We start from the raw sequence: 23,696 nt of genomic DNA, 5'->3' as shown, positions 1-23,696 counted from the left end.
CTTCAATGAATAATCCTTTATTTACCTAAATTTAGAAATTTATCTAATCACTTTTGAAGAAGTTTAGTCGTGCTGAATGTATGCATAAAGCAATAGTTTGCTACCGACAATACACATACGAACAATACTACAACCAGTGGCGTATTTACGATTTTATTTCGGGAGGGGCTTTGCTAACTTTCGGGGGGGGGCTTTGCCTGAAAATGTGAAAATTTTGCAAGATATTTCATATAGTTGACTATAGTAAGTAAGATTTCGGGGGGGCTTAAGCCCGGAAGCCCCCCCCCTAAATACGCCACTGACTACAATATACATGAAACAATTTCTTACAATTTACATACATAAATAAAACAATTAGACATTTAATTACTCAAGAGTTGCTATAATAATTTGTAGTAGATTTTATCACTTAATTGTCTATCCACTTCATGAAAACAAATAAGTAAGCTGTGATTAAATTGACTTTGTAATACTATACTTGATACTGATAAATATGTGCAGGCCCGTATTTAGGTACTATTCTGTGCTCGAGCACAGGGTGGCAGAATTTAGGGAGTGGCTTGCTTTTTTCTTTTTTTTTTTTGTGTGTGTGTGTGTGTGTGTGTGTGTTAAGATTCACAATAAAGTAATATTTAAAACTAGCAACCCGCAGTGTCCCGCGCAAACGCGAGAAATATGTTAATGTGTTTAATTTGCTCTAATTACAGTAGTTACTAATTTGCTAGCTTATCTGATTATTTTTAAAAAGTAATCCTCTCCCACCCCACCCCAAGGGGTAAGGATGAACTTGAACATCATAAAAAAAAAAATGATACCGTTAAACTCAGCAACTTCGAAAACTATGAATTCAGCACTAATATCTGTCGCTTTCGATTACTTTTAAAATCTCGCCTCCCTCCCTGGAAAGTGGAGTATGACCTTGAAATCGAATTGGATTAAGACTGTCTCTATTCATCTCAGCGACACCAAAAAATGTGAACTGAACTCTAATATTGGTCGTTTTCAGATGGGGGAGCGGAAAAATTTTGTGCGGGGGGCGGCAAATTATTTAGAGCACAGGGGCGAACAATATATAAATACGGGCCTGAATATGTATGTTTTTTACTTGACTGTTTCTTCACTATTTGTTCGCTTTTGTCACAATTATTTTGTTTATTGGACTAAGTGTTTTATGTGCGTGTAAACCGAGATTTACTTTTTGGTTATGATGTATTAAATTACTGATATTTATTTTAAAAGATGGCTGCCATGTACCAAATGCTGAAATCCGTCGAGTTTTCACCACAACATGGGCACGGTGTAGTGTGCATAAATAGATTGAGATGTTCTGAAATGGACGGACAAGTACCGCAAACACGAGGAAGGAGCTAGACTCTAATCACAGCCATTATAGCTGCTGGCGAACTTGAATGAATGCGTGCTATGATCTACCGACGAGTAACCATCAATGATGTGCACAAGCAACTGCAAATTGATCATGGTTCTGAATATGAGATTATTTATACATATTTGTAGAGGTGGATCTTTGAAACAGCCAAATGAACACTACAAATGCAGGAATGTGGCTGTCAACATCTGTTGTTTGGTATGGTGTCAGGAGAGGATGCATAGCCATCGTAGCGAAACAAGAAGTACCATCAATAGTAGTATTGGTGGTAAGGGTAACAGTAATGTTAGTAGTATTTGTATTTTACTGCAGCATTCTATCATTAATAATTATCGCTCATATGTCTGACGTAGAAATGCATGATATGCCATAATTGTATAATTAGCATTTATTTTAACAATGTAAGTGTAGAAGATATTTTATGCTATTTCAATTACTGTAACTGCTTGCATTAGTTTTGCTTTATTATTTGCCTACGCACATAAACGAAGTCAACTTGTTCCATAAATATTTCATTGTCATTACATACGCGTAGCCAAAACCTTTCCTTTTAATTTAATGTTATCTGCGCTTCCTTTCGAGATGCGGATGTCGCATAGCACTCGAGGAGGAAAAAAAAAAAAAAAAAAAAAAAAAGGCGCTTACATGGGTGTTCAATAAAGACGTTAACAAATATTATAGTGGTAACTATACTCCTTTCTGTTTACTGTAAAACTAATACTCTTTAACTGAGAATTACAAGTACACAATACCATTTCTAAAGTTCGGATAGAATTTGGATGAATCCTTGTCAAATTAATAAAGAGAGATCTTAACATATTGTATTTTATATTGGATTTCATTTGTGTGACTTTATGAAGAAGATTTTCTTTCTAGTCCTGAACGATTATAATGCATGATAAAAACAATGCAATAATTTAGGTGAAAACATTCAAACTGACGTTTGCTTGTTGTTAATTAATTTTCACTGTTATTTCTAATTAAATTAATAATATTCCGGCCTTCTGATAAGATAAATACTCTTCAACGACGGATCGGAAACTGAATTCAATAATATTTCCGTCGTTTTTTACTTAAACTTTACCAGAGATTAAATATTTGCAAACAAACTTCATATGTATTGATGCAGTATATCTTCTGTTTTCATTTTTCTTTTTTCCTTTCAGATATGGCTTGTGTGTGAAAATCTTAATTATTTTACACCCATATCAGCAAATTGCAAAACTTCAATTAATCAACGTTGACAACAACAAAACAACAAATAAACTGGAAATATTTGTTTAAAATACAATAAATAACTTTGGCATCATCTTAAATTAAATATACAGCTCACAGATGACGAGAAGAACCCTAAAACAGGGGAAGCGGGGAATGGTCAACGACACGGACAAGTCCCTTTTCGGTTATTGAGGTGTGGTCTATACTTAGATGTCGTCTGCTACTCTGGTTAGTTATCTGTGTGCTATTCCGTGGTGTCATTTGAAACCCCCGTGCGAAAAGTGGGCGAGCCCATACCTACGCCACACTACTTCTGCTAGAGTTCTTCTCGTCATCTGTGAGCTTTAACTTGTAGTGCGTTCCCGAAGGTGAGGTGGGAACTCACTACAACATCTCCAAGGGAACTCTTACCAACGAAATAATATTTATATGAAGTGAGAAAGACTTTTCTGCTTATTAAATTGTTTCAGGCCAAATCTTAAGTTATATTTACTAGAAGTTTATTCTGCCTCTGGAATAAACATGAAAACAGGGGGGGGGGGAAAGAAACTTATTCTGAAAGGCTAAAGTTTTCGATTTCAGATAATATGTGAAAGGCTAAAGTTTTCGATTTCAGATAATATGCCAACACGTTCAGGAATTTTAAGCATAATTTTACTTGCTTGTAATTGCAATTTCTGAAAATATATTGAACTTCTTTGCTTTCGGCTCTTCTTTAGAGCCTTGTTCACGGGGGATAAAGACAGGAGAAAAACAAAACGTTGAGTATAAAATACAAAGGAATGGACTCCCCGAGTACAGCAGTACGAAAAGTACCTTGTATTAGCTGCTAGTCACGCGTCGAATAATCGTGCACAACACTGTGGAATGGCGGGCTCAGTTTCAGCATTCAATCCCCGAATCGTGACATTATTCAGCCTCTATAAGGTTTGTTAGAGGAAACGTTTCCCTCCACCATGAGCGCGCCCTGAACTTGTCACTGCGCTTCAACAGGAATGGCTGAAAAATCCCTCCGCAAACTGTGAGGACCTCTATCAATCCTTCTCAAGTCGTGTTGCTGTTGTACTGGCTGCCACAGGCGCTCCAATGCCTTATCAAATACAAATTATGGCTTTCTACCAGATGCTTCTACCTGTATCAGTACTTTGTGTAATATAAAGTCCTATAATTGCGATAAGACTTCTAATGCACCGAATTCTTCGTCAGAAATGATTTGCCGGAAAGTAAAACTAACTACTCTGTGAGGTTGAGAGTAATTAAGCTTTTCGGAAACGAAAACTTTTTTAATAGATATAAAAGGCGAAGAAGCAAAATTGGGGACCTTACAATGCCTCTATATATTAAAAATAAAAAATAAACAAAACACATTCAAGTATAACGTGCATATTATTTAAATGTGTGATGCCCACTAACATTTGAAATATAACAATTAACACACGTGTATGACAATACTGCGATAGCTGTGACAGAAAGAGAAATTACTATGTGCTGAGAAAAAATATCCCGGAAACAGAAGTTTCAAGCAAAGGAAAATGTTAGAAGTAAAAATAGGTATTTTATGGGATTGGCTTGAAGTACTACTGAAGGTGAACGTGACCAGAAGAGAACGTAATTAAAATAAAACAATGTAAAAAAAACATCTTTTTGTATTTATTTTGTTAGATTATTATTTCGCCTCCTTGCTTATTGCTAGAACCTTCATCAGACCCTCCTTCTTTCCTTGTAGTAGAAAAAGTGTTTTACCTACATATTTTGTTGTTACTCTTCATATATGCAAATTCCCAATATTCATTTTGGCATATTTATTCACCAACAAAACTATACCAATTCATGTCTTGGTATGGGGCCGCGGTGGCTCTGTGGTACAGCGTTCACCTTTGGTGTATGCGGGTCCTTGGTTGGATCCCAGCTCGCGCCAAATGAACTTTGTGCTGGACAAACATCGTGCGCGTGGATTTTCTCGGGATTCTCCCGTTTCCTCCCACTTTCTTCATTCCACCATTTCATGCATCCCTCATCATCAGCGTCTCCTTTGGCCTAGCCGGCATAACCGTGGGACGTAAAACTTAAAGATTTCATTTCATTTCATTTCATGGCTTGGTAGCATTGTCCTGGTAATGCAAAGGAAATAAAACAATGCTCAGCAAACCACATAAGGCCATTTCAATTCATTTCAAAATCTTAATTAATTTTAGTGCATTATTTACCCTATTAATCAAGTTTGTGAATAAATATTGCAGGAGCCAAAGTAAATATTGGAAAGTTCAAGATATGAAGAACAAAGACATAAGTTCCAACGAAAAAACGGAATCAATCAATCAACAAAATAAAATAAATACGCATACGCAAAGATATGCTTTTAAATTCTTTTATTATTAACAAAAGTGCATTAAGTAAAAATGAAGTGTTTAACTATTTAATATAATTAGAAGTTAGATTGTTCTAACAGCTATCGTTATCAACTTAAAGTCCGTTCAGAAAAATGTTTCGAAAATTTATGAGCTATCTATTCAAATGTGTAGTAATCAACTGAAATTGATATGTAATGTACAGATGAAGTTTATAATTATTATTCCCACTACGCACCGAGGCAAATAGATAGATAGATGGATGATAATAGATAGATATATAGATGATAGATGGAAAAAATGAAATCTGTAAGTTTTACGTCCCACGGTTATGCCGGTTAGGCTAAAGGAGACGGTGATGATGAGAGATGAGTGAAAATGGTGGAATGAAGAAAGTGGGAGGAAACGGGAGAACCCCGAGAAAATCCACGAGCACGGTGTTTGTTCACCACAAAGTTCATACGGCGTGAGCTGGGATCGAACCAGGGACCCCAAGCACCAGAGGTGAACGCTCTACCACTGAGCCACCGCGCCTCCCATAGATAGATGGATGTACAGATGAAGTTTATTATTATTATTCCCACTATGCACCGAGACAAATAGATAAATGGATGATAATAGATAGATGATAACTGTGGCCTGACGAAAGCGAGAGAAAATGGGAGAATCCCTGGAAAACGCAAGCACATAGTGTTTGTTCGCCACAAAGCCCACTTGGCGCGGGCAGATGAGTTCAAGCAGTAATATGTATAGGATGCACCATTTATAATGTCCAACCGAGATAACAAAGAAACCAAAAGAGAGAGAAAAGCAAAACTTTGCACGAAGCAACTATAAGGAGGGGGATCTTTGCATGTATTAAACAGAAACAGCCAACGGTGTAGCCAAACTTAACATAAAGTTATATTTTTTTTTTCAAATATCATTACGTCAGATTATCAACATATCGCACAAAAACTAAAAACATTTATTATTCAGTGTTACAGTATCTGAACTAAGGATGTTACAGTATCACAAACATCCAAAGTTTAGAAGCTTCTAACTCAGGACAGTACAACGAAGATGCATAAGATAATGCACATCGAAAGTACCTTAGCGCTGGATACCCTGGGTCATGGTATGACTTGTTTCGAATAAATAGGAACGAAGTTACCTTTTTTTTTTTTTTTTTTTTTTTGATAGGCTTTATTTTTAAACAAATGCTTAGATAAGTATCATACCTAGTTACTTGTATGGTTTGCAATTGACAAACAAATTATTTTTCCGTTTACAACACTTCGATACCTCAAACCGTTCCGGAGATATAATAAACATTGCTGAAGTTTGCAACATGTTTAACCTTTAACTTACCGCCGGCCAGCAGGCTAGCCAGAAGGCATACCAAGGGTCATATCCTTTTAGGATCTTGGGTTTTTGGGGTATTTTTTAGACTTTCAGTCAAGCAGATACTGCATCGTCACTATTTATCCTAGGATCATGGTTTATACCTCATTCTCTTCAGAATGGAGCAGGCTTTCAAATGGTACCACTTACATACCCATACCATATACCAGGAGAGGGGAAAGTGATGTCAAAGGGATTTTTTTTTTCACTTTGGGCGCCTCTGGAACGGCCCTGTGTGAACGTAGAGATCTTAAAAAAAATCTGATAAATACTACTCGGTAGACTGAATGTGTGTGCCAAATTTCAAGTTTTTATCTTGAATAGTAAGGGCGGGAAAAATTTTTTTCAAGAATCCCCATAATGCCCCAAATTACCGCAAAAGACCCTGATCTCAGGTAAAAAAAAAAAAAATCCTGAGACATCTCTGTTTACCCTAGGATTATCATCCGCCAATCACTCTCTTCAAAATAGAACTGCCTTTCAGGCGGTACCATTCACATGTTTCCATCATGTATCTAAGGTGGAAATATGCCGAAGAAAGGAATTTTTTGGTAAAAATATACCTTTTTTCAACTTTATTCTCCCTCTGGACCTTCCCCCTCCCTGTTTTAACGCAGAGATATGTTAAATACTACTCGGTGGACTGAATGTTCGTGCACAATTTCAATCTTCTAGGTGTAAAAGTAAGCCCGCCAAATATATATATATATATATACTGACAATGTCCCATATTCCCGTATACAGAAGGATATTTTGTAAAAATTCCCGGAGACATCCCTAATTACACTAGGATCATGGTTTGCACATCATTCTCTTCAGAATAGAACTGCCTTTCGGACGGTAGTATTTACGTGTCTCCATCATGCATCTGAGGCGTAAAAGTAGTGAAAAAGAGATTTTTTGGTAATTTTTTTTACCTTTTTGCTCCCCTGGACCCCCCTTCTGCTAACGCAGAAATCTGATAAATACTACTCGGTGGACTGAATGTTTGTAAAAAATTTCAATCTTCTACGTGCAAAAATAAGGCCCGCCAAAAAATTATGAACATAGGCTTAATAAAAGAAAATATATTTTTTAAAGTTATGACGTCATCAACTCTTATGTCTCGACGCAGGAAGGTGTGAAACCATACGTAACGTCTTCTACAATGCCTCTGGACTTGAAAGAAAAAAAAAGACGAAAAAGCTCAAATAGGCGAGTTATAACGCAATGTACCATGAAACACCCGTATGGTACATAAGATCCCATCGCGTGTGTCACCAACGAATATACTCTTTTGGTACAATCGTGTCACGCGGTAAGTTAAAGGTTAATACATGCAAAGATGTGTCCCTCCTTATAGTGCTTTTCGTGCAAAGTTTTGTTTTTCTCCCTCTTTTGGTTTCTTCGTTATCACGGTTGGACATTATAAATGGTCCACCCTACGACTTTTAAATGATAAATTTAGTATGGCTGAATTTTGTGCTGAACAGACACAAGATACATCCGATAGTGAACATTGAAACATAAGTATTTCTGTACAATGGCTATTTATAATCTTCGGTCACTACATTGCAAACAAAAAACATGCAAAGGTAGGCTTATATATATTTTTAATTATTTTGTACTTTTCTACCTGCAAAACATTACTTACTTGATTCTGAATTCTTGATCGCTCACATAGTTCGATGAATTTATTGATCTGAGCAATAGTCGGAGACTCGAATTCCTTCACCTTGATTTCAGACCATTTTAGATCAGGGAACGCTTGGATTGGAGGCCTTTTCTCTGGAGAGAGCGTAATTAGGTGTTTGATTCCTTGTTCCACCAAGTAACGAAGATTACCCACAGAGCTTGGGCACGACATGGCAGCCAATTCATCACGAACGACCCACGAGAAGTTCCATGGAGGATAGCTCTCTGAAGACGCCATTGTCTATGAAAATCAGTAAAATAATAATAGATATAGTTAGAGCAAGTGTTCGTCCTGAATATCTTATTCAACTTCATATGGCTTAAAACTATTATAAGCAACAGTGTTGCCACTTCTAGAAACTAGTAATATACAGGGTTAGCATAAATGATTCATTCGTTTTGAGGACGCTATATTTTCAAAAGTATTACACGTACACACATGAAAGATATAAGAAAAAGAAAGATATATGAACTCAACAAGCTTGTACTGTGTGGCAGCACGAATCCATTATCTTTCCGATCGAGTGTAGCACTGTGGCAGTACGAGGTTGGTACCTATCGAAAATGGAGGGAAAACAAGGAAAGAGACGTTGTCTGGACTAGGGATGGCCACGAAGTTCCGGTTCCGGCGGAACCGGTTCTCGGAGATCCTGATTTCAGAACCGGTTTCGGACCTGGATCCGAAAACCCGGTTCCAGAACCGAATTTTGGGAACCGGTTCCAGATCTGGATCTGAAAACCCGGTTCCAGAACCGGATCTTAAGAACCGGTTCCAGATCTGGATCCGAAAGCCCCCAAAGACCCGTAAAGGAGGCACAAAGTTCACCTTTAAAAAATGCAAAGAGGACCATGCGCTTGTGCCCTCCCCGCCCAAACCCGCTTGTGACCCCAGAAAAAAAATTTTAGTCCACCAGTGGGTGTTTAGCCAAATGAGTTGGCAAGTTTGCCTGTTTAGCCAATGAGTTTGCCAGTTACCATTTATTTAGCCAAATGGTACAAGCGGCCGCCGCCTGGGCGCCTACCTGTCGCTTCCACCATTTCATCTAGCATACTGTTCACAGCCTGCCAGAAGCTCGGGTTTAGCGTAGGGATGGTAACAAAGTTTCGGTTCCATTGGAGATCCGGTTTTCAGAACCGGTTCCAGACCTGGATCCGAAAAACCGGTTCCGGATCCGTTCAGACCCGAAAACCGGTTCCACTAGGAACCGGTTCTGGCCATCCCTAGTCTGGACGTGGGTCGTATCACAAAAGGGCACATATTCAACATTTATAGAGGGTGTATAAACTTCGTGAGTTTGTTGTTCTTTTCATAGTACGTGTACTACTTTTGAAAATATAGCCTTTTCAAAACGAATGAATCGTTTATGGTAACTGTACTTAAATTAAAAAAATAACGTTTACTAGGTACAGTTCAAGATAAATGTCACTTCTTTCAGTATTTTCTTCTGGAAATTATCAATACTTCTAGCTAAAACACTACTTCAGGAAAAAATAGATACATACGTTAATATTTAATTTCTTTCTGATCTAATGAGATGAATATTCAGTATTCCTTAAAAAGTACTTACCCCAAAATTGACTAATTGTGAATCTCGGCAAAAATATTATTCCCTTCAACGCAAAAATATTGATTATTTCCATATATCTTTTCAGAAAACAATGTTGTCAGTGGAACCACATTTCGTTGATCTTACTTCCAGTAGTTCTTCCCTTGTATCTAACCGATATCTTATATAATATTTTTTTAAAAAATGCTTCTGGTTCTCACTCTACTAATAATGTAATTGATCGAAGAAAAATGATAGAATTGGAACCGTATGTAGAGAACTTTGTTATTATCTGGCCTACATATTGGAAATGTGTGCTCTTACTCCAATAACTCCCTTACTTCGGTTGACAAAAAATTACTTGAAACGTGTTACGTAATTAATCACCAAGCTTTCAATTATGCCTTGGGAGTATTTAAACAGAAAAAAAAGAAGAGGACTGCTGGAAGTAGAAAACGAATTACATTCGAAAGATAATCAGCGAGAAGTAGCTCCACAAACTATATTAGTTTTCTAGAAGTATATGAGCTGATGAAGACAATAACTTTTCTGCCGAAACATTTACAGTTAATTAATTATAAGTGTTTTTGGAGTAAGTACTTGTAATGAATATATAACTCCATGATACGATATTATCTGATTAACCTTCAGAGATACATGTTATTTGGTAGATTGACATAGGCTATCACATTGTTTCCAGATTTTATATAGAATATAAGCAGTTTTAAAAGGCACCTTTTCGTTCTTCTAAAATTTCAATGATACACTTGGGTCTTACACGCGCGAAGGCATTTCTGGTGTACCCAACTCTTATGCAGTAAATGCTAAGATTACCAAATGTGTTGTATAATGAAATTATCTTAGTAATACAAAATGAAGTTGAAAGGCCTCCCAGAATTAACTGAAAAGCAAAAATTGGGTCATCTTAAACTATACTCTATATCAGTTTCTTATTTTGTTCAAATATTATTTTCGTTTTGATTTTACGCTAAAGGCAATACGGTAATCTTAATAAGAAATTTGTACCCGTCACCGGCTTTAATCAAATACAGCAATATATCCGGCCAGTTGGTAACCCTACGTACTAACATGGTAAAGAGCACACTTTCCATTTCGTAAATGAAATGGTCTTTGACTTTTACGTCCTACGGTTATGCCGGCTAGGGAGACAGTGATGATGAGAAATGACTGAAATGGTGGAATGAAGAAAGTGGGAGGAAAGGGAGAACCCTGAGGAAACTCACGCATACGGTGTTTATCCATCACAAAGTTCACTTGGCGAACGAGGGACCCCATGCACCAGAGGTGAACGCTCTACCACTGAGCCACCGCGGCCCCATTTTCCATTTCGTATTTCTATCTAATAATACATGTACGAGGTATGATTCCGATATATTTTCATTACTTGTGAAGTCAAGTAACTTTTCTTCCGTGAATTTTACAAATTTATGCCCCTATAAAATAGGATAGCACCAAAAATTCCGCTCCATTTCATCATATATAGTTTAGAAGCAACTTCGCTCTTATTAATTTCCGACATACATTTATGTATTTTCCTTAATTACTGCAACATACACGTTCTAGGTTAGTTAATAAGACAGTGGGTTTGAAACACTGCCATATTTTCTCTATTGCTTGTTTACTTAATATCGCATCAATACGCCAACTCATATAGACCAGAGTTTAACCTCGCTTTTCTCCCTAAGTAATAACCTTACATTGATGAATTTAATAACTTTTTTTTATTACTCTCTCGTTGACATTTCGTCTGATTCTGTTAATTTCTCTGTAAATGCTGTATATCGGGGCCGCCATCTGCGGCAGTTAATCCGGTGAAAAACACAAACCCCACCTTGAATTACGTAACCATTAAAAGAGTGAATGTTATACTGTATAACTGAATCAGGGTAAGATCACAAGAGGGGCTCATGCGGGTGCAGGCGCGTTACCGACGGAGCATGTGCATAAATGAGAATAGTGAAACGAACATTTGATAAAGCACGGACTCATTTCAACCCTACTACACCCCTTGTAATGATTTGACACAGTAATATTAGAGGGTTTAGGATATTAGATTTCTGGACTTTCGACATTATGACCATGTTACCCCGTCACGTATGAGGGATGATGTCGCTGGGAAAGGGAAGGAAGGAAGCGGCCTGGGACCTATAACTTAGGTACCACCCCGGCATTTGCCTGGTGTGAATGAGGAAAACCCAGGAAAACCTCATTCAGGGTTGCTGGCCTGAAAAAGCGAGTTACACTTTTTCGATCGAGTGATCCCACCGGGTCAGTAATATTAGACTTGCAAACATAAAATACCGAATTCCTACCTTGTGCCGAAATGCTAGAACAGTGGAAATTAATATCCTAGACAATTCTTTTTCCCATGCACTCATTTTACCGATAAAATTACAATTTTCATGACGGACTCTTTTTAACCAGTACCAACAAATTTACCATAGTGATCGTCATTGTTTTAGGAATACACGTACTTTCTATTTACATATTTCACTTTTGACAGGAGGTGCATTCAGATTCTGGCGTGGCCTACGCGCTTTTGCTGGTCAATTCCTTGAGGGATCTCATGTGGTTGGGATTCCACGTTAAGCTGTAAGTCCACGTCTGATATACCTTCGCTACTGAAAGCGATGCTAATTCAAATCAACTTAGATTTTGGCGATTGAGGGGAGCCCCCAACATCAAAAAGGCCGAAAACCCGTTTTACGAAAGCATTTAGTAAGTAAAGTAAAGTTTTTTTTTTTTTTTCAATTTTTCCGTTAACCCCCTGCCAAATTTTCAACATACCAAGAATGACTTATGAATGAAATGGGTTACTTTAGCCTATATTGGGCTAGGATAGATTAGATTTCCTTCACTTACATTACCCCACATTGGTTTGGTTCACCAGGCGTTGTCGGAACCATTTTTTTTCTTTCCTTTTGATGGGTTATTCTAATGCTGCAAGATAAATAAACGGTGCTGGTCAAGTTTATTCATCCACATGTTGGAAAATTTACAGGTAAAATTCAATACTGTGCCTGGACAGACATGTTTATAAGGAACAAATTTCTGCAGGTAGCACAATTAAATAGTGAGTATTAGAGCTGTTTTATCTTTACAAGTTATCATTACAAGTGCTTTACGGTGGAAAAAATCTAGATAGCCCCTATTATTTTCCGACAGAGAAGTATTTCTCCAATGTATAAAAGCTGTAGCTCATGTTTAGAAGTGCAACGTTACTAATCTGAAATCGTTACAAATGTTCCTGCCGTTTTACTATACGGATCTATAGCATCAGTAGTAGTAGAAGAAGGAACGAGCTAGAAGCCCCGCAGAGTTTGGTTGGGTTCTGTTCTCGACATAAAATAGGCAAACTAAAGACCTGCTTAAATTTTTCTGTACATTTTACACATGGATCCATACAGTAAAACTGCACCTACATGTTATAGGTACTTGTTATCACAGTGAAAACCCACGTGTTCTCACAAATTATGATTACGCAAATACCCACCATCGTTGACCGCCAGCTCTATTCGGACATACCTCGAGATACCACGCGGGCCCAGTAGCTACCCCCTGCCCTGACTAGTGTTGTAAAAGAATGGGGGGGGGGAGGGAAAAATTGGGAAAATTTGAAATTTTCTAATATTTTACTACATTAAGCTTTTAAAATGAAAACTATTTTGTATTTACTAGTTTACAGTTAAGATCACTGAGTAGTTATGTTTCTTATATTAGAATAGGGGAATTTTGTGGCAAAAAATATATTTGTATCACTCCTTCAAAGTTAGCACTGTGCGTGATAGAATGGTGTTAATGGCTACAAAAGATAATAAAATATAATCCTAGTTAGACTAATTAATATAGACGCATTTAAATTATCTTAAGTAATCATATAAAGTTATCGTTGTATGGCAGGAAGTGTTAAAATAACAGGGCCAGAATCATTTTAGTTAATACCAGTATGTTAAAACCAAATTATATTTTATGGAGATGCGGATCTTCCTTGTGCTGTGTAAAATTTCCGAAAATTTTGAACTCATTAGAAACAATCTTCTGTTCGGAAATATTGGCAAAACTCGGAAAATATCATTCAAAAACTATTTCTTCGCCCGATACTAATCTTTTGTGCTGTAACGTGTTTGCAGCATATATATAACGTATTTCGCTAGCAGGAAAAATACTTAAAGCAAGAGCTTTTAATTTTACTTTTTAGTTTTCTGATAAAAATCCCTCTTTATTATTTGTAATTATATTTTTCGGACAACTCAAAAAGAGATATTATTTTATTTACATACACACACACACACCGCACAAGTGCGTAAATTTAAGCAGCGACAAATATATTAAAGAATTTAACATATGAAACTGCCGTTCGTTATTATTAAAGACTAGTAGGATACCCGTTCTTCGCACGGGGAGAATACATTTCATTTTGGGTATAAAAGGCACCAAAACTGTCACCAATGAACTTAGAGACCCCAAAAGCTATGAATTCGACACTAGTATAGTCATTTTCAATTTCTTTTACCTGTCACTATCCCCCTTTAGGAGTAACTAATGGGGGCTGAATTTGGATTTAAACGGCATCAGAAGTGACACTGTTCATCTCAGCCACCCCGAAAACTATGTATTCGACACTAATATTGTCCATTTTCTATCACTTTTATATATCCACCCCTTCTCCCGCCCCCAAATTGCGGCGTTGAATTTAAATTTAAATGGCATCGAAAGTTAATGTTCATCTCAGGACCCCCAAAACCATAGATTCAAGAGTAATATCAGTCATTTTCGATCATATTCATATATTTATATTTTCCCGCTTTCAAGGTGCAAGGATGAATTTTGATCTAAACAGAATCGGAAATTTCACTGCTCATCTCAGCGACCTCGAAAACTATGGATTTGACACTAACATCGGCCACTATACTACTTTATGTCTCTCTTCCTACCCAAATTGCGGGCCTGAATTTGGATTTAAATGGCATCGTAAGTGTTACCCAAAAAACTATGGATTCGACACTAATATTGGTCATTTTTGATCATATGTGTATCTCCCCTTCCTCCGCCTCCAGGTCACGACGCTGAATTTCAATTTAAACTTCATTAGAAGTGTCACTGTTCATCTCAGCGACCCCGAAAACTTTGGATTCGACACTAATATCAGTCATTTTCAACCATTTTATATATATATATATCACCCCTTCCCCCTCCCTAAAGTTTCGGCGTTGAATTTGGATTTAAACTGCATCGGAAATGTCACTGTTCATCTCAGCTGCCCTGAAAACTATGGATTCACACTAAATCGATCATTTGTATATATTTCCCTCTTCCTCCAGTTTGCGGGGATAAATTTGGATTTAAAAGGTATCGAAAGTGTCATTGTTCAACCCACCGACCCCGAAAACTATGGTTTCGACACTGATATCAGCTATTTTCATTTTTATGTATCTCCCCTTCCCCTCCCCTGAGTTGCGGACCTGAAGTTTTATTTAAACAGCATCGGAAGTGTTACTGTTCATCTCAACAACCATGAAAACTATGGATTTGATACTAATATCGCACATTTATGATAATTTTATGTAACTCCACTCCCCCAACTTGCAGTGCTGAATTTGGATTTAAACTGCATCGGAAATGTCACTGTTCATCTCAGCTGCCCTGAATACTATGGATTCACACTAATATCGATCATTTTACATCATTTTTATATATCTCCTTCCTCCCCCACTTTGCGGGAAGCAAAATGGTAAGATCCATCCCAGGCCCGAACCTCATCTGTTGAAAATTTTTATCGGGATCAGTCTGATGATTCAAGAGTTGTTAAGTTACAAATATAGTCAGTTTCATTTTTATATATGTAGATAATTTGTCGCATTAGAAAACAGGTATTTGTTTACATACATAATTTTGTACATAAAGTTTTTATTAAAGTCTGTATTTGAATATTAAATAATAGTAATTGTACGTCTTAGTGCATCAGTATTAGTGAAATTTGCCTACTGCTTTTTCCTTTTAAATGTAATTTGGTTAAAATTAACAAAATTTTACCAGATCAAAGAGTACATTAAGAACTCAGTTTCATTCAAGAGATCTTTTTGTTGCAACAGTAACGCTTCATGATGGTAAATGTGCATCCAATTGTAAAAGTTTTGTAATTAATGCACAACCAGAAGTAAACGACTAAAAGGCACATAAAGGAAATGAGTGCAGACTATTAATTTTCAAGAATAATTACAACAGTTTTATTTTCGAATGCTTCCTTTCTAAATATTCACAATATTGAAATTTCTCAATTTACATTTTTCACGCGCCTGAAAAAAAAAAAACGGTTCCATTACTAGTAAAACTAACCCAACACGAAGATTTCTGTTATTTTCCCGATTTTTCCGGAAATTTTACACTAGCCCTGACTCGTTTAGCATTCGTGCTTTATAGTGACTACCTAGCACAAGTTCGTTTGTATCCTCTGCGCTATATTTCTTTTTGTCCGGACGCTGTATTTATACGCAAATCGTAAAAGAATTGTGAAGTTCACTAATTACTTTTGGTGGTTCCAAGGTGACCAGACATCCCGTTTTAGCCGGGACAGTCCCTTATTTTTAACCGTTGTCCCGTTTTTTCTAATTCTCAAACGGGACGCCTAAATGTCCTGTTTTTATGCAAACATGACCCAGGTGTCCCGTAATTATTATTCAAAATATAAATGGAAAATGCTAATTCTACACTTTTCCGTACCAATACTCATTGCGAAGGTTTAGCCGTGCCTAGAACTTCTGAATATTCAAATGAGAATTGAGTGTTCTGTGGTTCAAGTGGGTATTGAGTGGGAATTCTGAGTGTTGAAGTAGTTAAAAGTACTTGTACTTTGGGTAGTACTTAAGTTAGAAATGCTGTTATCACTCTTACTTCTGTATTTTGTAAAATTGAAAACTGCTGAGTCCCAAAATGCAATGTGGAAGTCACTCCCCCTTCCCCGTCCACGATTCGTATGCGTCCCGTTTTTGAAAGTAAAAGTTCTGGTCACCTTGGTGGTCCTCTTATTCATATTGTCTAGTCACCCAGCGCAAATACTTTGGAGAACATTAAGAAAGAAATTAGTGAAAGAATCATAATTTTCAACATTTCTAATGGTGTGCCTAAACTAGACGTACACGAAGCATACATAAATTACAACAAATCATGCAATCACATATGAACTCACATATAAAAACAGGCTGAGGAAAACTACGAAGGCTACCTCGCATTAACAATATGTCAACTATTCTGTGGTGATTTCTCGAGACAACTGTAGTACAGACAGGGATACGTTTCTTATAAATATGACAGCAAGGAACTTATATTTCATCACGTTATATTATTTGCAACTCTCTGTGATTATGCGGTGCTGCCTGTACCCTTCCATCCTTGTCATAGACCATTATCGGTCAAATATGTAGGTGCATCAGCTATATAGTCATGTGTACTACAATTCAAAAATGTCTTATGTGCACCTCACACGGAGGATGTGTGATTCAGGAACAAAATTGAATAAAATACACGACACAATTGGGAAATAGGTCAAAATCAGGAAAATTCCGCCAGGCTCGCAATAGAAACGGCCGTTTTAAAAAAAGCGCCAATACTTTTAATTGATTACGATGTTTAAATTTGACACATAATTAAATATTAAAACAAAACATTAATATACAACTATGGCCTCTAGCGGCTGACGTATTCTGTTGGGCCCCAAATCCTCAATCTCCCCTGCCACTTCCATTAGCCAAATTGCCCATTGCTTTCCTACGGCAAAAGCACACTAGCATCTTGCATGAACACATAGGTATATTTCTTCAGTAGCCACATCGAACATTATACGATCATAACACGAAGATCATAATATAGAATCAAGCTATGTGTTATGTAACAACCTTTATGAGAGCAACATAGACAGTAATCATTAGCATAATATATATATTTTTTTTTCATCTTGGGATGGCTGAGATTCGTAATTTGTTGATAAAGAACTACGGACGAATTAATTTAAAGTCAGCGCTGATGGATTCAGTACTCGTGAACAAGGGATATAAGAAGCTGCAAAACAGCGCCCTCTGCACGTAACCCGAACTATTTTTTCAGGGAGGATATACCCTCCGGAACGAGCAAGACAAAAAACACAAGGTAAAGGCGTGAATATCAGCAAGCTCTTGTACGAACTAGTATGTCAAGTACAGTGTATGTAAGTCAAGAACTAGCACTGAATGTCAAGTACCCAGATTGAGTGTAGTTATGCGAATCGTGTGCACATATAAGCCAACAGAGTTGTTGTAATGGAATTGCCTACTATAGTTCCAATATGATATCAGGAAATCAGAAAAGGAATTATCAATAGTAAATCTTAACATTACTACCAGAAAGTGGTTAATGAATTTTCATTTCGATTGACGTAATTTTATTCCAAATTTATGTGTATAACTAATTCTTACTTTAATAGCAAGTGAAGTATATGAATAGTAATGACAACTGTGAAACCGGATTCAACAGCTGCCACAGCTTTATTTAAGAGAAACACCTACATTCAAAGAATTTACTAATTTTTCACTTATCAATGCTGTAGATTCAAGAATCCACTCATTATAATAGCAATAACCTCCGTTCCCACGGTCAGTTTCGAAACGGCACGATAAGGACATACACTACATCATAGTAATACACTTTGAATAACTGATCGCCGTTCCACTACTTGGCTGATAAAATCGGCGACTACTGAAAAATGAAAGCAAACACTCATGAGTGATTTCATTGAACCTCTGCGGTAATTTTACCCGCAATAAGGTAATTTTTATATTCCTCTATGGTCTTTGCGATCTTATATATTTCCAACCCTGATACTGTTGAAGAGAAAGATAAGTATAAGTTATATATACTGTGTATCAATGTGAGTTATATAAAACTGTAAATCCCCGTAAATATATTGTAATAAAGCTCCATTTTTCACTTAATATGTGGAACATCGAACTACTAATTCATCGAAATCAAAATTAGTGTTAAATGTCTTGCACTAAGTTTAGACAAGTAGAAATTCGTTAATTATTAACATCTTTCTGTGAGTTTGTTGATTACAAAATTTTGGTACAGATTGTTCTTGGTTCTTGTACCTTTCGATACTTGCATAAAGAAAAGGAAGAAGAAAAATGGCGGCTTGCAGGTGTTGGTGTGTGTTAAGGAGGAATTTTTTAAGAAAAAGCTTTCCACAGTTATTAAGAAATGAAGCTATTATTTTAGGAGCAAGTCAAAACTACATTTACACACACTTTACATCTAAAGAAAGTCTGGCTAGTAAAATTTCTCATTCATATTACTCGACAAAAACTGATGCCAGTGCTGGTACAGTGAAAGGGTTAGCTGAAGAAATCTTGAAAACTAAAGTGCAAGTAGATACTTCAACAAAAGAACAGAGCGGAAAAAGTGAGAATGACTCAGAAGAAGAACGAAAGAAGCGTGAAGCCTCGTGGAAAGCAATGAAGTACAGCTTTATAGCGTTTGGTGCGAGTTTTGGAACTCTAGGAGTATATATTCTAGTGGATTGGGGTAAGTTCTGTGTATATTGTGACTTGCACTTAATCATAGTAATTTAAGCTCCATGGTATAAGACTATAATTTTGTGCTACTGAAGTGTACCTTTTTTGTGCAGATAAATTCATTAACTGCCGCAGATGGCAGCAACCAAAAGACAAAATTTACTGAGAAATTAATAAAATGAGACGAAATGTCAGTATAAGAGGGTACTAAAGGTAGCAAAGGTCATCACTGTAGGCTGATTGATTGGGAGAAAAACTATGTTAAATTCTAGCCAATACTAGTACGAGTAGTCTCAACTGCCGCGGGTTAACTGCTGTATCGCCGGACCAGTTTTAGGAAATATACCGGGTCAATTGGAGAATTTATTTAAGTTTGTGATAAAAATTGAGTAAAAGTCAGGTAAGGGGAATAGTAAAAGTTAAGAAAGTGGTTGTATTTGCTGATTGTTTTTGATGTAAGCGGCACTGTATGTGGAGGCGGATGGGCTATTTCGCGGAGAGGTACACTTGTTTTATTATACAGATCCATAGATTGTAAAAGGCACAGAAAAATTTGGGCAAGTCTTTAACTTGCCCATTTCATGTCGAGAACAGAACCCAACCTAGCATAATGTAAGTAGTTAATCTAATCTAACCAAATGTACTACATTTTACTTTTTTCTTTATTTTCGTATGATTCGGCGATACAGCACAAATACTCTTATTTTCAACGTTGTATTACTACTTCTCTGTTCTTTCTCTATTACACCTTACCCCTGTTTCATTTCAGGCCTTCCGTATTCACTGTTAATCCCAAATATTTCTAATTTTCATCCTTCCATTGATCTTCCTACATCTGTATGCATCCACATAGTACTTCTGCGAAAAATTAGTACTCTCGAATTGTTAAGTCTTGTTAAAAACTACGCACTACTCAGAAATTACTAAGTATTACGTAAACATTTTCAGGGGCGTTTGCGGGTGCAGTCCCCTGTCAAAGACATTACTAGGATTAATAGTTATAAAATGCATACGGAAATACTTCTTTTCTGCATGCTAACCATTCATTCCTACATGAAAAAGTGGACTTCTTTCAGCATCACGTCATGTACTCGTACTGCCTTAGAAACTGTTTTTTAAAGGAGGATCTTCATTAATAGATGCAGATTGACTTCATAAGGGTTGAGTATAAATAAAGTGTGTGAATGAATTGCATAAGAACGAACCAATTTGTGCTAGGTAGCTACTAAAAAGCAGGAATGCTATATAACCGAGTCAGAGCAGGAGACCCGAGCTGTAGCGAGGGATGTGTCCGTAGGGAGCATTCGCGTCAACGACGGTGAATGTACGCATGAATGAGGATTGTAGAAGAACACTTCGTAGGGCATAATACAAATGAATTATATGTTGCAAAGCTTTGAGACACTTGCATTATCAGTTTCCACACTGCCTTCAATAGCATTCCTTTCTTCATGTCTTTCTTACGGAGTATTATGTGATACTAGCACACTTTCCATTCCCTACTTATATCTTATACATTTATTGTGAAACATTCCGATATTTTTCTTCTTTATTCCTAATGATAAATGAAGTACAAAACCTCTGCCATGTACTTTCAGCATTTATGCCCTCATAACATGAGATATCACCCAACGTTTTGTCCCATTTCACTGCACTTATCTCAGATGCAAATCCACTCTTACTAGTTTCCGCTGTAAATTTATGTATTTCCCTCCATTACAACAGCATACACATTCTACCTTAGTTAATAACATAGTGGATTTGAAACTATCATATTATACTCTACTGCCTGTTCACCTCATATTGTATCATTTTGCGAATTGCTACAATCCAGATTTTTAACTTCCGTTCTCTCGCTTATTACTCACCTACACTAATGACTATTAACTTTTTTGTTACTCTCATTTCATCGATTTGGTTCATTTGTTCCTAAATTTTGCATTTCGCGGCCGCCATTTGCGGCAGTTAACCCGTTCTCGTATTGATGTGATATTAGGTAAACAAGCAATAGAGCATAGTGTTAGTGTTTCAAACCCACTGTTTTATTAACTAACCTAGTACATGTATGTTGCAGTAATAGAGGGAAGTACGTTAATATAGAACGGAAATTATTAAGAGAGAAGTTTCATCTGAATCAAATGTGATGAACGGGGGGCGCGGTGGCTCAGTGAAAGAGCGTTCACCTCCGGTGCTTGGGGTCCCTGGTTCGATTCCAGCTCGCGCCGTGTGAACTTTATGGTGGACAAACAGCGTGCTCGTGGGTTTTCTCAGGGTTCTCCCGTTTCCTCCCACTTTCATCATTCCACCATTTCACTCATTTCTAATTATCACCGTCTCCTTTAGCCTTACCGGCATAACCGTGGGACGTTAAACTTAGAGATTTCATTTATTTTTTTTTCAAATGTGATGAAATGGGGGGGAAATTTCGAGTGCCATCCTATTTTATGGAGGAATAAATTTGTAAAATCCACGGGGAAAAAAATATTACTTGATTTCATAATAAGATTGAACAAGTAATCAAAATAGATCGGCAATCTTACATATTACTTGTATTATAAGATGGAAATGCGAAATGGAATATGTGTTCTTTACTACAAAGTTCTATGACCCGATAGTCTCGGAGATCTGAATAACAGGAGCAGGACTCTTTTACCCCTTTAGAGGTTGCATCTTGGAAAATCCCGACTTATCTGCAGCCTAGGATACAAGGATATTATTTCTACAGAATTTCAATGAACTGCTCTTAATAGTTCCGTACACCTGGAGAACCCCAAAAGAAAGTTTCAAGCTCTTTTTTTTTTTTTTTTTTTTTTTGTTCTCTGTAGGAGTTGAATCTTGTGAACTCCCATCTTACTTGCAACCTAGTATGCGAGGATATTATTTCTACAAAATTCCTATGTTCTACTCCCAATAATTTCGGAGATCTGGAAAACGCCAGAAAATCTTACAAGTCTACCTTTTCACACTTTAGAAGTCACATCTCACAAACTCCTGTCTCATCTGTAATTTAGAGTAAAGGAGATTGTGTCTGCAAAATGTCAAGCTACACAATAAAAATTTTCGTAGATATCAGGCGGGAAACTTCCAAAACTTTTAGAACAAAGAAACGCGATTTTTTGAAAGCTAAAATTAAGAAACTGGAAGGTAATAGTAAAAATAAAAGCATTCGGGACATGTTTAAGGGGATCACCGAATTGAAGAAAGGCTGTCAACCTCGTGCTTATATATTAAAAAAAGCTGACGGTACAGTTCTCACTGACACGGATAGCATCTTAAATAGATGGAAAGATTTCTTTGACGATTTGCTTAACACGCAACCAAAACTAGTGTGCGTGGAGAAAAGGAGATACACACCGCAGAACCATATATTCCAGAACCCGGCCGAATAGAAGTAGAAATCGCTATAAAGAAATTAAAGAAACACAGATCTCCGGGTGTAGATGAAATTCCGGCTGAGTTAATTTTAGCTGGAGGCGAAAAATTGTGTAATAAGATACACAAACTCATTCTCCTCATCTGGATCAAGGAAGAATTACCACAAGGGTGGAAAGAATCAATCATTGTTCTAATTCACAAGAAAGGTGACAAAACTGACTGTGATAATTATGGAGGCATTTCTCTTCTGTAATCCTTAAAATCCTTTCAAACATTCTGTTAGCAAGATTGACCCCATACTTAGATGAAATTATTGGAGATTATCAGTGCGGATTTAGACGAAGTCGATCAACTATCGACCAAATATTTACCATTCGCCAAATACTCGAAAAAAACTGGGAATACAGTAGCCCGGTACATCAATTATTTATTGATTTTAGAAAGGCTTACAACTCGCTTAGAAGAGAAACATTGTACAACGTTCTTACAGAATTTGGAATACCGAAGAAGCTAATTAGATTAAGATATGTTTAAATGAATTCCAAAGTAAAGTCCGGATAGGAAAATTTTTGTCCACGAGCTTTCACGTCATAAATGTCCTGAAACAAGGAGATGCGTTTTCGCCATTATTTTCAACTTTTTTTCTTGGAATACGCTATAAGGAAAATCAAAAATAGCGCAGGGCCTAGAGTTGAATGGTGTTCGTCAGGTTATAGCGTATGCTGATTATGTAAATTTACTAGAAGAAGATACGAGAACAATAGAAGGAAATGCTGAGCTCTTATTAAACATTTGCAGGGACATGGGTTTAGAAGTAAATGCAGAGAAAACTAAATATGAAAGTGCGCCGGGACCGAAATACGGCAAATTATAGATACGTTAAAATATTAAATAATACTTTTGATAAAGTGTATACTTTTAAATTTTTAGAATCAATATTAACAGACGAAAATCATATTCACGAAGAAATTAAATATCGATTAAAAGGGTGGTGAATGGCGGAAACTTCATAATGAGGAACTACATAATTTACCGGACATTGTTAGGGTCTTCAAGTCTAGGAGGCTTAGGTGGGCAGGTCATGTAGCTAGGATGAAACGCCTTCAAAGTCAGACTGGAAGACCAATCGGAAAACGACCATTAGAAAGACCTAGGTGCAGATGGGAGGACAATATTAAGATGGATCTGGCAGAAATAGGAA

At 36.8% G+C, this 23,696-nt stretch overlaps 2 protein-coding genes across 4 annotated transcripts in view; one reads left to right on the top strand and one right to left on the bottom strand.

Annotated features, from left to right (window-relative positions):
- LOC145663826 (dual specificity protein phosphatase 23-like) overlaps nucleotides 1–16,968 on the bottom strand; it is a 75,652-nt gene extending 58,684 nt beyond the window's left edge. For 2 of the 3 annotated variants that reach the window (XM_081729923.1, XM_081729920.1), the window contains exons 1-2: nucleotides 16,765–16,968; nucleotides 7,970–8,251 (exon numbers count right to left, since the gene is read on the bottom strand). In XM_081729923.1, coding sequence (XP_081586049.1) covers nucleotides 7,970–8,248 — 279 coding nt within the window. In that variant the 5' untranslated portion in view covers nucleotides 8,249–8,251; nucleotides 16,765–16,968. The remainder of the gene's footprint in view (nucleotides 1–7,969; nucleotides 8,252–16,764) is intronic. The other variant, XM_081729922.1, reaches the window with a different exon arrangement.
- Nucleotides 16,969–18,474: 1,506 nt separating this feature from the next.
- Nucleotides 18,475–23,696, top strand: part of LOC145663825 (mitochondrial import inner membrane translocase subunit TIM50-C-like) — a 28,749-nt gene continuing 23,527 nt past the window's right edge. Inside the window, exon 1 of the mRNA XM_081729919.1 lies at nucleotides 18,475–19,130. Coding sequence (XP_081586045.1) covers nucleotides 18,734–19,130 — 397 coding nt within the window. The 5' untranslated portion in view covers nucleotides 18,475–18,733. The remainder of the gene's footprint in view (nucleotides 19,131–23,696) is intronic.

This window comes from Thermobia domestica, chromosome 11 (assembly GCF_964235325.1).
Source record: "Thermobia domestica chromosome 11, izTheDome1.hap1.1, whole genome shotgun sequence".
NCBI classification, from domain to species: domain Eukaryota; kingdom Metazoa; phylum Arthropoda; class Insecta; order Zygentoma; family Lepismatidae; genus Thermobia; species Thermobia domestica.
The sequence above is the reverse complement of the archived record's forward strand: the minus strand, read 5'-3'. Positions and strand labels throughout refer to the sequence as shown.